The sequence below is a fragment of the Hydra viridissima genome, unplaced genomic scaffold (genome assembly GCF_058129835.1).
Source record: "Hydra viridissima isolate aposymbiotic clone 2 unplaced genomic scaffold, HvirCarnegie_v1 scaffold_4, whole genome shotgun sequence".
Lineage (NCBI taxonomy): Eukaryota > Metazoa > Cnidaria > Hydrozoa > Anthoathecata > Hydridae > Hydra > Hydra viridissima.
The window spans coordinates 558235-576888 of NW_028324303.1; the positions used below are offsets into that span (position 1 = coordinate 558235).

Consider the following 18654-nt stretch of genomic DNA (forward strand, 5'->3'; position numbering starts at 1 on the left):
GAATTAAAGTAAATCGGAAACATTTTGAAAAGAATGAAGTCAAATTCCAGTGATGGATAGAAACCAACTTCTAAGTTTACCGACTTATTAAGCAGATGAATTATTAAATTAACGACTTTTAAACTTCATAACAACTTTTTAACAGTAAAAGGTTACTCGAAAGGTATTAGAATCTTTGTTTGCTTTTCTTTTGTTAACCCGTTCTTAATTTATTTACTTCTACTTAATTGTTCTTAAATCCAATTTCCACTCTCACTCTTAATTAGGTTAAAAATCTGATTTCACTTCCTCAAACTGTTATGCAAAATATCACTAGTTAAATTTAAGTTTTCTGGTTCGGAAACTAAGTGTTACTAACAACTGCCTCCTTTTTAATATCGCAAATATTATTCCTTTGTGAGCTTTTTTAAAAGTGTTGTTAATCTTCAATTGTATCTTTGAGAAGTCATTTGATATCTCAATTTAAAATTCTTTCTTGAACTTTACTAGTTAGTTAACTGTTACAAGAATCAACAGTTTAGAAAATCTTGAAGCAAGTAATAAAAGATGATAATTTACCCACAACATTTTTACTACTCAAAAATATATAATCTTATAGATGACTTTAAGTCTGCGAAGTTCTTTACCTTTTAGTAAAATTGCGGAGCAGCCATAAATTAACTCTTCTTGTCATTCATAATTATGAGGCAGACTCTTATTTCAGTTTCTGAAATAAAAGCGTTTTATATTTTTTAATTACGAACAGCCTCCCTTTTAAATGCCGTATTTCGTGTTTTGATAATGTAAAAAATACCTCTGATAGATTTCGATGTTTGTTTTTGCACATATAATCTACTGTTTATTACTTCACTTTGAAAATATATTTTATTCCCCTTAAATTGAAATTGATTAGGAAAGTTTCATATTATTTTTTGCAAAAAAGTCAATTGAAGTCATTCCCAGCTGTCTTTAGTTCGATGCCTTCTAACTAACTAGTCAATTAGATAGCTGTTCCTATTTCAAAAACATACCTTTTTAAAAACCTTAATAATTGCATCTTTTTTAGTTCGTTGTAAATTATCTAGTCACAATTATGTAAGCACAAATAGAAAAACGCACACAATATTTCAATTGTTTAACAGTTGGTTTTTAAACAAATGCAAATAAAAATCAAATAGCACGAGAAGTTTGGAAACCCATGGAAAATACTGAAGGTTATATTCACTGTTTTAAGTTTGGCAAATTAGCAAATTCGAGTTCACGTTGAGCACACGAACACTGAGAACAAACTTTTTTTGTAAAGGTTTTTAGTTCATTACAAAAGCTGTAAAAAGTTTCATTTTAGTAATTAAATTTATCTTTAATTTAATTTTTTAATATGAACTAGAAATATAAAAGTTCTTGGAATCTTTTCCATTTTCCATTTTTAGTTTTAAAAAAAGATTGAAGGTATTGATATTCTATAGAAGGTATTGATATTCTACTGTAGGAGCGCGACACGAAAAGGCATAGTTGCTTATACAGAAGCAAATAAAATCCTGGAATTGATAGTAAGCTTTTTCTATACATAAATAAAAACTTCCGTATGAGGAAATTAGCTTCCCATAAAAATAAAAATTTAATAAATCTGGAAATCTCCATGTGCGAAAGCCGCTGTAATCAATTCTGATGGAATATTGATAAAAATTTAGCATAGTTAAATGTATAAAAGCGTTCACTTAAACTATTACGGCTACAAACAAAACAAAACATAAGTTTTTTGTTGTGAAAAGTAAAACTTAAATATAAAAAACTCATTTATCATAAAAATGTGACCTATGGAAATTACTGAAGGTTACATTCACTGTTTTAAGTTTGGCAAATTAGCAAATTCAAATTCACGTTGAGTGCACGAGCACTGAGAACAAACTATTTTTGTAAAGATTTTTAGTTCATTATAAAAGCTGTAAAAAGTTTCATTTTAGTAATTAAATTTATCTGTAATTTAAATTTTTAATATGAATTAGGAATATAAAAGTTCTTGGAATGTTTTCCATTTTATATTTTTAGTTTTAAAAAAGTTAACTCGACTTAGATGTTTTTTTTATGACAGCGCTAAAAAAGTTGACGCAAGCGCCTTATAAGTATTGTTGTGGCTATTTTTGTTTAAGTTGTTCCTATTGTTAGTATTACTGTTTCTAAAATTTATTAATATTAATTTGTTATTATTATTTTTATTACTTTTATTGTTTTTATTATTATTATTATTACTATTATTATTTATTATTATTATTTTTATTATTATTATTATTATTATTATTATTATTATTATTATTTTTATTATTATTATTTTTATTATTATTATTATTATTACTATTATTATTTATTATTATTACTATTATTTTTATTATCATTATTATTATTAATACTATTATTATTATTATTACTATTATTATTATTACTATTATCATTATTATTATTATTATTATTATTATTATTATTATTATTATTATTATTATTATTATTATTATTATTATTATATTATTATTTTTATTATTATTATTATTATTACATTTATTATCAGCGTTATAACATAGCATAATACTCATGACAAAACACACTACTCATAACAAAACAACATTAATTTGTCAATGACGTTTTAGTGATTTAATTTACCTAAGAGTTTTGTTAAGTTTATTGTAAACTCTGGAAAAATTAAATTTTTTAGCTATAAGAAATATGGAAGCATTAAATTAAATTTTTTTCCTTATTTTTTTGAAGCTTAGCATGGTTTTGAGTCCATTTTAGGGAGTATATTACAGATACCGTTATTTTTTTCTCCCAATGTCTTTTCGAAAGATAAAAGAATATATTGAAGTTAGCATTCATAAGTAACAATTTCCAGGTAGCTGTTTCCCAATTCTTTTTCCTTGAACTTGACATTGTAACTATGGATTTTAATTAAACTTCTCTATTACAGAGATGTTTAATAACTACGTGATTTTCCATATATTCATAATTATTATTTTTCGTGTGAACTCTATATTTCGCGTGAACTCTATTTTCGTGTGAACTCTATGTTTCGCCATTCGGCTTATCATTTACACTCTAATTTTATGATTGTTTTAAAACACGGGGGCAGGTTGGGAGAAAATGAAAGCATTACTTAAATAATAATACTCATAGAAGTTGGAGCGCGACAAGAAAAGGCATAGTTGCTTATACAAAAGCAAATAAAATTCTGGAATCGATAGTTAGCTTTTTCTATACATAAGTAAAAACTTCTGTAAGAGGAAATTAGCTTCCCGTAAAAATAAAATTTTAATAAATCTGGAAATCTCCATGTGCGGAAGCCGCTGTAATCAATTCTGATGGAATATTGAAAAAAATTTAGCATAGCTAAATGTACAAAAGTATTCATTTAAACTATTACGGCTACAAACAAAACAAAACTTAGTTTTTTTTATTGTGAAAAGTAAAATTTAAATAAAAAAACTCATTTATCATAAATATGCGACGTTTCTGGGTTTGTTCATTTGAACGCGCAATTTATTGTTTTTTCTTTATAAGAATAGATTTTTTTTTATAATGCAGCTGCTACTACATTGTAATTCAAATCTATTCAAAATGTATTCAACTAAAAAACTGAAATACTATCCCTTATGAAATAGTTTCTGAAAATAAGTTTTCCATGTTTCACTAAATTGTCTAAAACGCTTTCTTTCTCTAGAATATTTTTTACCGAGGTATAATTCCAATATATATTTAGTAACATTTATGTATTGAATACTAAGTGCAACAGTTGCGCCTTAAGTATTGCAAATTTCTGAAACAGGTTGACAACATCTTCATGATTAAGTTTAAAATTTTTTTTTCGCAATAAAGAATACTTTAGTGTAATTCTCGTCATTTGTTTTTGAAAATTATAAATTGTCCTTTCTTATTGGAAATTATAGATTTTTTAACTTGACTTATAAGAAAAGTTTTCGTTTGAAATTTGTCGGGATTTTGTTTCGTTATAGACTTTCTACATTTGGAGTCTAAAAACACTTTCTGCACATATTTGTACCAATTTAAATTAAATAATATTTGCAAACGGATATTATTTATAAAAAAAGACGCCGTTTATAACTTGACATTCTCTATATAGTTCACCGAAATCACACTATTTTTTGTATATAATAATAAATTAACGAAATAGCCTTTTCTTTGTCATCTGTAATTGCATTACTGAAATTCAGTATCATCTGTAATTGCATCATTGTACATCAGTGCCCAGATTACTACTAAAAAAATAAACTATATTCTTCTAAAAAAATACAGATTAATAATGAAAATTGGAACATAAATATCTTATCGGAACAAATTATTACAAAAGTGTTTCAATAAAACTTCAAAAGAAAAATTCATTCTTATGAAGTTTTTTTTTTTGAAATCTCATTATGATTAAGTTTCCTTCCTTTACAATAACAACGATATTTTTTTTATTAGTTATTTTTTTAAGTAGCTTGCTACTTTAGAGTGGAATTTTATAATATGTTTCGCAGTTTGAAAATTTTTAGAACACCATTAAAAAATAGGACAGTTAAATAAATCCCATCATCATTATAAATATAATTAATAGTAAAAAATTTTCAAAAATTTAAATTGTGAGCATATTTCTAATACCATTATATTAGCTATGCCATTATGTTACTTATTGCTATACTGTTTAAATAAAAACCAATGCAAGTTTTATTTTAATCACTATCCATTAATAATCCCATTCTGAACAACTTTTTAAAATGAAATTAAGGACATTGTTTAAATATAACAAGTAAGTCTGAATACATTTCGGATCCACCATTTATCTAATCAGATTAGCCTTAGCTCTGTTTCAGTTTTCCACATAAAACCTAGCATATGAAAATGTCTTTGTTTTCGATGAGTTTTTCATGTAGTTTTGTTTCGTTTGTTAATATGCGTGATTCTTTAAATTTACATTGATTTTATCATTTCTTATTTAAAGTTAGCTAAGAAATTATTTCGATTATCGCTGTAGGATATTACAAACTCATTTGGTGTAGCCCTTATCTGCAACTTAAAACACTCAAAATATATATGCAATTTAAGGACGAGTCGCTTTAAAATTTTATTTATATTGTGTGACGTTAATCTCCAATTTCAATTGCTCAAAAGTGTATATGCCTTTGAAGACAACACCGTGTAAAAATTTACAAAATTCGTGTAGACCTTATCTCTATTTTTAAGTACTCGAAAGTATATATGCAGTTTAAGGCGACACGCTGTAAAATATTGTTAGTTCCGTGTAGATCTAATCTTCAATTTTAAACATTTTTTTTTTTATTGTATTATATTCGGATTGTATATCTTTATTTCATTAGTAATTATAATATATAGCATTTGGTATATTTATTTACATCTAACTTAATCCATAAAATATGCTTGCTTATATATATAGTATATTTATTATATATTTCTATATTAGTTTTTTAATTGAGTTTTCCTTATATTTATTTATCATTTATTATATTTGTATTTATTATACTTTATTTATTACACATTATTTAGGGTGGCCATCTGGGAGTATTGTGAGGTGGGGCTTTTTATAATTTACTTATGGGTATATTTCAGGGAATGGGGATGGGGTTTTGGTATTTCGCATAGGTTAGGAGGTTCGGGTTAAAAATGTGTGGGGGTATGGGGAAGCCTCCTGGTTCTGTGTAGCATTCTGACTTATTCTTGTTAACACGCGTACTTTTCTTTACGTGCAAACTTTTGTTTTAACTCTAATAATAACAGTCCTTTTTCTTTAATATACCGTAATCGTTATTGAAATCTCTACACTTTAACATTATATAAATACTAATTCTTCTAAACTCCTTTTATAAAATCAATTCTCCGGTCTACTTATATTCCGAAGAACCTAAAACTTTGTACCATCTCTTTTCTTCGTAATTCTTGAAGTTGAATCTTGTATCCCCTCCTTTCCTATCTCTTAACTAACTCCTGACTGACCACTGACTGACTCTCATTTACCGACTAAATCCAACTAATTCTTCTGTTTTGTATCTCCCTTTTTATATTGGTTCCAATGCTTCGGGTGTTGGCGTCTTTTCATTTTTTATTCGTTTCTTTGTAAAATATTAATTAATGGCTATAGGTGGTTTTATTTTTATTAACGACATCTTGTTTTACTTAGAATTAGCTTCCTCACAGTATTTAGCCAGGACAGTCTCGTATTTTTACAAAATGTCCCGTGTCCTTTATTAGACCACATTTGTCCCGCATTTTTGAATTATTTAGTACAAACTTCACTTTTGATTTTTTAATGAAAGTTTTAACGTTTTTTTTAAAACAATTTGCAAATAATGATGTCGTCGAATATTTCTATTTGAAAAACTAAATTTGCCATTTTATTTTTAAATATTAAATCAAAATCTTGTTTTATAAATTAAACTTCTTTTGTCTTACTAAAAAAATGTTTTCATCAAATAAATTAGTCAAGGAACAGTTTTGATGTTGTATCAAAGTATCAAATGTAAAAATCGACTTGATATTAGACAATTGATTCATTGACAACAATTAATTACAAATCTAACTTAAAATGCTTACATTTTCATAATCTAATTAAGGAAAATGTTTCCTTCCTTAATAATGTTATTTCAAAAGAAAAATATTTAAAGTAAAAGTAAATTTATTTTTTAAAACTTGATTTATTTAAAGAAATATCTCACAGTTATTATTGAGTTTCTCAGCCATTAAATTAAATTTTGAATTAAACAAAAAAAAATTTTTTGCAGCACAATAACTTTGTACTTGAGATTGCATTCTAAATTTTTTTTTACTTAAACGCACTTTTGTCATTCATTAAGAAATAAATTATATATGAAAATGTTGAGGAACTTTTTAAAAATAACTACAAAATTTAAAACATTTTAAAAAACAAATCAAAAACTACTTTTTGCTTCAATATATTTACAATAAAATTTTTTTAGCTAAATCCCGTATTTTTAGCAAAAATCCCGTATTTTTGCCAATTTTCCCGTTTTTTTGAAAAAAAATCGAAGGCCACCCTAACTTTATATATTGTTTATTGTATTTTATTTATACTTTATCTTTTATTTCTTTCGAATATTTACTTGAAAATGTATAAGTTGTTCAATTGATTTCGTGTAGACCTAATCTGCAATATTAGATACTCGAAAGTATATATGCAGTTTAAGGCGACACGCTGTAAAATGTATAAAACTCGTGTAAACCTTATCTCCATTTTTAAGTACTCGAAAGTATATATGCAGTTTAAGGCGACACGCTGTAAAATATTTGTTAGTTCCGTGTAGACCTAATCTTCAATTTTAAACTTTTTTTTTTTTAATTGTTTTATGTTCGTAATATACATTTTTATTTAACTTGTGTCTATAATATATAGCTTATAGTATATTTATTTGCTTCTAATTTAATTCACGAAAATATACTTTTTTATATGGTACATTTATTGTATACTCCTATATTATACTATTTTTCTTTGAGTTTTCATCATATTTTTTTATCATTTACTTTATTTATCATTTGTTATATGTATTTATCATACTTTATTTATTACACTTTATTTATTGTTTATTGTATTTTATTTATACTTTTTCTTTTGTTTCTTTCAAATAATTACTTGAAAGTATGTAAGTTGTTCAAATGATTTCGTGTAGACCTAATCTGCAATATTAGATACTCAAAAGTATATATGCAGTTTAAGGCGACACGCTGTAAAATGTATAAAACTCGTGTAGACCTTATCTCCATTTTTAAGTACTCGAAAGTATATATGCAGTTTAAGGCGACACGCTGTTAAATATTGTTAGTTCCGTGTAGACCTAATCTCCAATTTTAAACATTTTTTTTAAATTGTTTTATATTCGTAATATATATATTTATTTGATTAATATTGACGATATACATCATGTATTCATTATGATTTGCATACATATATCGTATTTTATAAATTTATACTTCTTACCATTTTGCATACTGTGCATTTATTTTTATATAGCATATTCAATATATTTATTCTATATTTATTTTTTATTCCTATTGTAATTTATCTATTATTCATCATGTTTTATTTATGTATTACTTTTCATTCATCAAAAATTTCGACTATCTAATCGAATGTATATTAGTAGCCTATTCTCAAATTTGAAGTATTCGATATTATATGCAGTTTAAGGCGATATCATTGCAAAATATTATCGATATCGTAGTTTTATATTCCTATTGAAGTACAATAGAACAAATATGTAGCATTGGATGAAGTTATTGCATTAGTTTGTTGAGAAATAACAGATTGGTGTTAACTTAAACACAGTTTTGTACGTATACAAGGAAGTGTCCGTTGCAAGCATCATTTCTTGTGAAGCGCGGTAAAAATGTAAAGAAACTATGATGATGTGGATAAATTTATATAGAAACCTTGATATTTATTAAATTGGTATAACTAATATTGTTTACATTGATATAACATAATATTGTTTAAAAAAACTAATTTAAAAAAGATTTTGATTACTTAAAAATCTACGCATTACTTTTAAATTATAAAATGACGTAACTTCGATTCCGTGCCAAATTGAATTTTTTTTGGCGTAAGAAAATGTATATCTTGTTTATTTCGATAAACACTCGTTTTCAAGACAAAACAAAATATTTTTTAAATAAGTATTCTAAAAGTCTTTATTAAACAGTTTTTATATTTTTGATATAGACTTAAATAACATAAATAATTGTTAAAAATATTCGTGTAGGCCTAATCTTCACTTTTACGGATTTGTACGATATACATGCTTAATAATAAAACGCTGATTTTTAGCGAAATTTTAAATAAAAAACAAAAATGTTAAATGGAAACTCTATAAATTATCAAAGAAAACCACACGGGTTGTGAAAAAAGTATCAGCTAAAAAAGATTAGTCAGAAAAGTTATGCTTGAATTAAGGTCTACACGAAATATGTCGCCCTTAGTTATATGTAGACCTAATATAGCAAACTTTCACATTTCGTGTAGACGTAAACTGCTCTTATATATATATATATATATATATATATATATATATATATATATATATATATATATATATATATATATATATATATATATATATATATATATATATATATATATATATATATATTATAGCTCTTATAAAATATTTCATACCACTCTCAAATTTGATTTTAACAAGTTTATATTTGTCCCATGTCTCATCCACATCCAATTCATCTTTAACAGCTCTATGATAAGATACACCTGCAGGCCAGAATAATATTTTTTTATCAGTATCTATTCACCTTCTAGGAACAACATCTTCTATTTCCTCAAAGTTCTCTATCCAAACAGCTCTTGCCCAAATCATGGTGTAAAACTAAATCATGAAAAAAAAGTAAAAAATTTCAAATATCAACAAAAGTCTTATATTAAGTTGGAATAACAGAAATAAGTAGCAATAACAAAAGACAACTGTCTTTTAATTTAAAAAACTTATAAAGGAATGAAAAGGAACAAAAAAAATCATTAGGTTAATAATTATGGTGAAAATGACAAGGAAGAGCACTGATTTGTCTGAAAAAATAGACAAATAAAACAAAAAAAGGAATTAAAAACAGCGTTAAAATAACTGTGTGGGCAGTTTAAATAAATCTGTTTAATATTTTAAATATTTAAGATATTTTACTTCATCACTAACTATTAAAGGTAGTTTTAATAAATAATCTAAATAATAAAGAAATGAAACAATGTTATAATAATGTTATTTTATATATATATATATATATATATATATATATATATATATATATATATATATATATATATATATATATATATATATATATATATATATATATATATATATATGTATATATATATATATATATATACATATATATAACTTTATTTTTAACTTTATTTTTCCATTTTATTTGTTTTTTACAGTTTATATTTTTGTTTAAAAAGATACTCTTTAATTGAAATTATCTTTGCTTTATTTAAAAATGTATTTAAATGCAATTATTTATCATTTTTTGAAATTTAAAAAAACCACTTTTTAAGTAAAATTCAGTAAATGAACAAATAAAAGAAATAAAGTTAAAGAGCTAAAAAAGTAAAATTAAAAAAAAAATTATCTAAGAGATTTAATTTTTTATAACATTGTTTCATTTCTTTATTATTTAGATTATTTATTAAAACTACCTTTAATAGTTAGTGATGAAGTAAAATATCTTAAATATTTAAAATATTAAACAGATTTATTTAAACTGCCCACACAGTTATTTTAACGCTGTTTTTAATTCCTTTTTTCGTTTTATTTGTCTGTTTTTTCAGACAAATTAGTGCTCTTTCTTGTCATTATCACCATAATTATTAACCTAATGATTTTTTTTGTTCCTTTTCATTCCTTTATAAGTTTTTTAAATTAAAAGACAGTTGTCTTTTGTTATTGCTACTTATTTCTGTTATTCCAACTTATTATTAGGTTTTTGTTGATAATTTAACTTTTTTTTTATATTTATTTTTTTATAGATAATTTCAATTAAAAATTATCTTTTTATACAAAAATATTAACTGTAAAAAACAAATAAAATGGAAAAATAAAGTTAAAAATAAATCATTATATATATATATATATATATATATATATATATATATATATATATATATATATATATATATATATATATATATATATATACTTTGGATACAAGATGCAAATTAATTAAACATAATAAATATAAAATATTTAATCAAAAGAAATTTGAACTTAAAAACCTTTCAATTAATGTTCTATTTCATGCAATAAAGGAAACCATGCAAGACCTCCCTTCCAAGGTAGAACAACAACCTTTCGGCAAAGATTTTCCATTTTTAACTCAACAAACTTAACTCCAATTTCATCAATACTTGGTATGAAGAAAATTTGAAAGATTTTAGACTGAATAGGTTGTGTATATAAATCATTTTGTAAATCAAGTCTAAATATTCTACACTTAAAAAATCCAGATGATAATTTCTCATCAACAAAACAAAATTGATTTTCTCCTATGTAAAAACATGAATTATTCAGCTTCACTGAAACTTTTAGTTTTCGAGATTTTGTATTTAACATAGATTGTATACTTTGATATTGCTTGGCTATTTGAAAAACAGGACTCTTTGAGTTTTTTACTGCTTTCTTTAATGTCTGCATATAATTTTCGAAGGGAAAACAAGATATGTCATTTAGTGAACAATCAAATTTAACAACATCATCACAAATATGAAGTAAGCAGTGAACATTGTAAACACAGAATGGATTTGTATATAAATGTTTTGAGTTGATAACAAAATAATTAATGAGTTCTCTAGCAAAAGCAAGATAATGTTTCCTAAATTCACTGTCTTCATTTAAGAGAATTACCATTGCAACATGCAATGTTAGAAAATGATTATAAATTTCTTTGCTAACAACACCCTTTAAAACTAAGGGACCAGTGTATAAGATAAATTGTCTGAACTCTGTTGCTTTCCACTGATCTAACTCTAAAAGGGAATGTGGTTGTCGAGCAAATTCAGATGGCATCATACCACGTAAGCTTAACAGATTATCAGATATTTTTTTTATTTGGCCATTTGAAAGTCTACAATGTTTTGGACCAGACTTTAAAAAAGTAAGTATACGTCTTACTACACCAAGACAAACCATGTGCATGTAATCCAAAATAAAATCAGAAACACAAGATATTTTAAGTTGAGCTAAAGGAGTAAGAGATTTCTGATGATCAGTGTACAAAAAGGAATTAAACTCTTCAGTTAATCTTGGAGTTGATGGGTTGTTATCAATATAAACAACTCTATGCTCTTCATAAAATCCTTTAACTTGGCATCGTTCACAGGAGTAATATCCTGTATGACTTTGTATACATTTAAGAAAAGAGCGAGAAGGTGCATCACATATGAATGCTTTAAGTGTAACATCAATTTTTTTATCATTATAGTATAAACCTTCACCACTTAACAATAAAGATTCTTTGAGAAAACCATTAAGAAAACCATCCAAGCAGTCTGGTTTACCATCACCACAGAAAAGTGCAATGATAAAAATATAGTTCTCTATAAGACCAAGTATTGGCCATAATTGAAGATTAGAAGATTTGAAAAGAGGTAGCCCATCAACATTAATAGTAATTGATAACCCAGTACATTGAGAATCATTTTTCAAATTCAAAAAATTGTTTATGCCATCAGCAATAGTAAAGTAAGCATAAGTTCCACCACACTTCCTATCTACTGTAACAACTTTAGAGGGTTTTAAAAGCGTTCTTGCATCTTTTGGTAACTCTGAAAGACCATGTTTTTTAAGAATACTCAAAAGCTCGTTTAATTGGTTTTGAGAAATTTTGCTTTTCGAAGACCACATTGCTAAATCTTCTGATAATGTTTCTGTTGTCAAAAGTGGTGCTGCATTAAAACATTCAAAATTCTCATAATTACAACTCAAAGACTTATTGTTTTCTTCTTTAAAAACATTATTTAGGGCTTTACAAGGATTTTCAGGCTCAGCCTGAGAAGCATTAAAATCAGGATTCAAATTCGATGTACTATCATTAATATCTTCATCTTCAAATGTCATTATAAAATTCAACATACTTTTATTCAAGCGACGACGCTTCATTCTATTTTCAGTTTCCATAATGATACCTATATAAAACCTTTTTCTAGAATAATGATTTAGAGAATTAATATTGGTCGAGATAAAACCTTTTATGAAAAATTTCACATCTTTAAAAGACACTAAGTTTATTCACGCCGAAAGTCTTTTTAAAGACGTCTTTAAGACGACTAAAAGACGTCTTTTTGTTTGGTAGAATTATTCGAAAAATAAAGACGTCTTTAAGGCGTCTTACGAAGACGAGCGATTTTTCACTACGATACAGTCTTTTAAAAGACGTCTCTAAGGCGTCTTACGAAGACGAGCGATTTTTCACTAAGATACAGTCTTTTAAAAGACGTCTTCAAGACGTCTTACGAAGACGCGCAATTTTACACGACGCAACAGTCTTTTAAAAGACGTCTTGAAGACGTCTTACGAAGACGCGCAATGTTTCTCGACCATACAGTCCTTTAAAAAGACGTCTTAAAGACATCTTGAAGACGTCAATCGAAGACAAGACCATTTAAAGACCTGAATAAGACGGTCTTAAGACGTCTTATGTTTGCCGGGTATAGTTGATTCTATTTCTCACCCACTCATTATCTTCCCTTTAAGGCAATTTTTTTTCAGATAGTAGCCTTATTTAGTAATAACTTTTTTTTTCAAGACTTAAAGATATTAATTAAACAAAAAATTTAGATAACGTAGTTTTCTAGCTTTGAGTAAATCTCCTTTCGTTGGAAATTTACGCTTTTGACGCTGATTTCACTCTACAGCTGCAAAAGAAACTCTACAGTAACAATCGATTTTTTCCTGAAATTATGATGAACCAATGAGAAGTACAGAAATAGTTCCGCACGGAAGTTATGCGCTAATAAATTCAAAGTGAAAATGAAGCTAACACCTCATTCCAGTATTTCGCAAAAAACAGTAGTATAATAGATCAAAAATTTCACTCTACTTGCTTATTTTATAGTTGAATAAAATGATAAACGCAATGAAATAATTTTGGTAGTTCTACTTTAACTAATTTACTTTAAGTAATTACACTTGCAACTAGGTTAGTGTTATGAGCAGTTGATTACTTATTTAATTACTATTTATTAGTAAAGTTACAAATTATTCTTCGGCTACCTTTTAAAAAAAGAGTAAATAATTTTTAAAAACGTAATAAGAGTACTCAGAATTTTTTTTCTTTTAAATAAAAGCGGTGGCACAATTAAAAAATGCGGTAAGTATATTTTTGATGAAAGTGAACTCAATTTAGTTGCATGTTTCTATAAACTAAGAAAAGTTCAATTGTTTGCAAAACCGTGATAAATAGCATATTAAAATCACTAAATGGCGTTGATTATCGTATCTCTCTAGTCTTACATACAAAACTGAAAAGCTGTGAACAGCACAACTGTGAAATCAAGATTTTGTGCGTAACACATTTTACAATTAAGTCATTGAAATTGTTTTTAAAAGAGAACGTTTTTTTAAAAGAAAAAGCATTTTTTAAATAACTTGACATGCAACAAAGCCATTTATTCTTATCATTCGTTAAAAAAGTATGAAATCCATATTTCTTTTAAATTTGTATTTTGCGCTGCATAGGTTTCTTTAAAAACGCAAATATTAGATTTTTTAAAAGCGGAGAAGCACGAAAAGATAAAAGTGTTGGCCGAGTCGAAATTGAACACGATCAGCGAGCACATTTCAAAAGCGTTGATGGACGGAAAAATAAGCGATTCCGAGTTTAAATTGATTCTTGGTGAGCTTCAAAAATTTAAATCTTTGGTGGAAGAAATACGAACCAAAACCAAAAACGGATCGGACGAAATGGCTAAAGAGACACTGATCCAAAAAGGTCTAGAAGACGCCATTCAAGCGTTCAACAATTTGTTTAAAAAGTCATGATGATTTTCCACGATCCGAAGGATTTAAGAAAGGCTAAAAATAATTTCTAGCGTATTTTAAAAACCATGTCTTTTTTTAAAATACAAGACCCGAAAAAAAGGGATGAAATTCTGAAAGAAATTAATGACAGAAGAAAGAGGATTTATCAGAACAACATCAATGGCAACATTTCAGATGTCAATTTTCAGACGGATGTGGGCAAACTATTCAAACTTATCGGTAGCAATAAAAAGGTGATCGATAGAATCGACATCATCAAGGCTGAGCAAGATAGCATCAAGGCTGAGCCCAAGTCTTTTTAGACTCAACAAGAATGGAAGAGTCGTCTATTCTTCCTGAAGGTGATGATCCTTTGAAACATTTGTTTGATCTAGACACAAGAGCAAAATTTAAAAGGAATTTTAAAAACAAGTTTGAATTGAGCAAAAACGATGGTCAATATACGATTGGAAAAATGGAAGTGATGTTTGAAGGCAAAGACATGAATGCTGGTGGTGAAAAGTATGAAGGTACAAAAGATTTTTGGGAACTCATGACCAATCCAAACATTTCAAAGAGTTTAGACGTGACGGAAGAGGATGTGGCTAATTACTCGAAAATTTTAATGGACAGTGAAGCCGTAAAGCCAGATGCAAGATCGAACAGGCCCAGAGCTTCAGAGGTTGAAAAATACAATCAATTCATCATACCTATTGAAAACGAGCTTAAATCTCGTAAGAAAAAAGAAGACGAAGATCGTCTTAGAGCTGAAATTTATGAGCATTTATATGAGAAATATCCAGGCTTTGAGAAAAACTCAAAGAATCCCGAATTAAATATGGTTTCCGGTTTTGAAAATTATTTAAAGACTCACAAGGGGGCTACTTTTAAAAGCTATTTGGTTGATAAAGCTACCAAAGGCGACAGGGTTGTCGTTCTTCCGAGCGATCCGAATGAGTTGGTGGAAAAGCCTGAATTGAGCGTGGCTGCTTGTCGTGCTGCGAAAACGGGGTCGAGAAATGAAGTCGTGAGCATTTGCGATGAGCTGTTGAGGCAAAAAGTGATTAGCAAAAACCAGTACAAATCGATGATGAAGGTCATCGATGGATTAAAAAAAAAATTTTGCATATTAAAAAATGATCATTTACAGAAACAGATATGTTAAGAAACACGTTGTTGGAGGAGGTGGAATCATTGACACGTTAAGAAATTTTTTAAAAAGAGCAGCTGCGTCAAGCGCATCGAGAGCAGCGTCTACTTTGGTTGGATAAAATTGCAAAAAGCGAACTGGGAAGAGAAGCAATTACAGCTGCAAAATCTGATGGAAAAGAGCTGGCTTCTTCGGCGATTGTGATTGCAAAAGACGTGGCTATTGATAGAGGCAAAAAGGCGATAGAAAAGTGTATGCCAAAACTGGAACTCCGAATCCAAAAGTGCTCACTCAAAAGAGCATAGACATTATTTCGGGAATGGTTGCATCAGCAGCTCCAGTGATCAGCAGCGACTATTCCTCGGCGGCTCTTTGCGTCCTAAAAAGTTGTCCAGGAAAAACGCCATCCGAATCCAAGACCTGGTTAAAATGGACAACCAAGGCCTTGTGAAAATGGGAAGCGGGCTTAAAATTGCATAATTTTCAGAGACCTGAGAACCGAAATTTTTTTTCTTTTGTATAAAAAATGGCAAATTCCGAAGTTTTAAACATTACAGAAGAAATCATTGTTGATGAAGACATTGAGAGATTTGATTTTCACAATTATGAACCGGTCAGCACCAATTTAAACACGGCCGGGGAGATAAGAATCAGCAATGAGCAGCAAGATTTGTTCACGCTTCCCTCTGAGGCATACCTTTTGGTCGAAGGAAGACTGACAAAAGCAGACGGGACTTCCTATGCGGATGCGAATTCGGTCGCTCTTGCAAACAACGGCATTATGCACCTGTTCAGTCAGATTTCTTATCAGTTGTCAAATCAAGAGGTGGAAACAATATACAGCCCAGGTCAAGCCATCACCATGCTGGGTTTTTATAAATATCCGGTGGAGTACCAAGTGTCGGAAGGAATGAGTCAGCTGTGGCAAAGAGACACCACTGCCGTTGCCGATCTTGCAGGTAACAGCGGATTTAGTCAAAGCCAAGATTTCATCATTAAGCAGCCTGCTGTTAAAGGAACATTTTCATTTTCCATTCCGTTGAAACACATTTTTGGTTTTTGCGAAGATTACGAAAAAGTTCTTTACGGATTTAAGCACACGTTTACTCTTGTGAGAAAAAGCGACGCAGATGCAACTTTTAAGAATGCTGAAGCAGCCGCAGGAAAAGAGGACTTGAGCAAACTGTCTTTGTTTATGACTCATGTCATCCCCTCTTTTATGGCAAACACCAATCTTTACAAACTCATCGAGTCCAAAGTGGACGTGCCGTTGTTGTTTAAATCCCGACAGTGCGACACCATTGCCGTGCCAGTGTCCAATACATTCAGTTGGAGGTTAAGCGCCAGATCTGCCAGTGAACGACCGAGGTACATCATTGTTGGAATTCAGACCAATAAAGACGGCAGTCAAGATTTAAAACCCTTCCGTATTCAACCACTGCGATTTGAAAAACATGTACGTCACTTTAAACAGCGAAAGGTATCCAGCCGTCGATTACGACTTGTCCTTCACAAACAACAAATTTTCGAGGATTTACAGGGACTCGTGCAAGTTTGACAACAAGATTTTTGGAATCAGCGAAATTATCGCTCAAACGAATTTGACGGCGCTGAATTACAGACACATTTGCCCTCTTTTCGTTTTTGACGTGAGCAAGCAGGCTGAGAGGTTGAAATCGACCGTGCTGGACGTGCAAATTAAGGCTACCTTTAATGAAAACGTTTCTGCAGACACTCAAGCTTATGCGGTCGTCATTTCTGACGAACTGCTCAGAATCAAATCCGACGGAAACCGAATGAACGTGGTGTATTAGGAAAAAATTAATTGGTCCTTTATAAAAGGATGAATTATACGAAAAAGGATTTGAAAAATTTGCTTTTCGAAAATGGCGTTTCAAAAACGTCGAAAAGTAGAATGGGATTGGCAATGATTGCGATGGAGAACCATTTGATCGACAAAAATGCCATGATGGAGGACGTCAAGCCGATAGATTCGAAATATGAAAGACTCCGTTTGATGAGAAACAATCCCGTGGCTGTGAAAACGACTCACGCTGAAACAAGAAAAGTGATCGAATACGGGTCGCTTTACAAAGTGATGAAAGAAACGGGACATGGCAACAATTATTTGGAGAATAGCGATCGACAGACACGTGCTCGGTTTGGACTGCGATTTCGAAGAAAAGAAAAAAATGTCTGGAAAACTGAAAATGGACGCGCTGCTCAAAAAATTTGAAGATTTTCCAAAATTTGCTGAAAATAAAAAAAACTGAATTGAAGAAAAATGAATTCCAACGAAAATAAAAAAGATGGATAGGGTTAATTTTCTGCAAGAAAGAGAAAGATGGTTGGAAGAAAGAGAAAGATGGTTAGAAGAAAATGAAAGAGAGTTGGAAGAAATGAGAGGATATTTTGAAGAAAGACGGTTGGAAGAAATGAGAAGACGGTTTGTAGAAATGAGAAGAGAGTTGGAAGAAATGAGAAGACGGTTGGAAGAAGGCGACTCGTCAGATGATGATTCGTCAGATGATGATTCGTCACCTGAAAATATGTCGGAAAACGAAAATATTGCAAAAGAGTGGGAAGAACTTCAAAAATTCATTTCAAAACATTGAATGGGAATATTTTGCGCTCCTGCTGCCTAAACATTTTTTAAGATTTCTTAAATTCCGGAAAATCACTTGTGATTTTTTAATTCTTTTCAAAGAACTGAAAAGTTGCTGAAAATAAAAAAATTGAATTTGAGTTAAATAAATTCCAACACAAATAAAAAAGATGGGTGATACCATTAAAGAAAAAATAATTTAGTTGGAAGATGATTTGTAATATGAAAAAAAAAAGGTTTGAAGAATGAATAAGCGAGTTTGAAGAAAAAATAAAGTCTAATAAGGAGGAGATATATGCGTTGGAAAAGGAGAAAATAAATCTGGTTCAAAAAAGAAAAGAGGTTACTGAGGAAAGAAAAATAAAATTCCCATTCAAAATCAA

The 18654-nt window shown here is 28.6% G+C and overlaps 1 protein-coding gene across 3 annotated transcripts in view; it reads right to left on the reverse strand.

Annotated features, from left to right (window-relative positions):
- LOC145181928 (uncharacterized) overlaps positions 1-12832 on the reverse strand; it is a 28753-nt gene extending 15921 nt beyond the window's left edge. Inside the window, exons 1-2 of one of the 3 annotated variants that reach the window (XR_016451734.1) lie at positions 10775-12832; positions 9167-9371 (exon numbers count right to left, since the gene is read on the reverse strand). Coding sequence is in view for 1 of the 3 variants with exons in the window: in XM_090084940.1 (XP_089941066.1) it covers positions 9298-9313 (16 nt within the window). In the remaining 2 variants the exon portion in view is untranslated. The remainder of the gene's footprint in view (positions 1-9166; positions 9372-10774) is intronic. The other 2 variants (XM_090084940.1, XM_090084941.1) reach the window with 2 other exon arrangements.
- Between the last annotated feature and the right edge of the window lie 5822 nt (positions 12833-18654).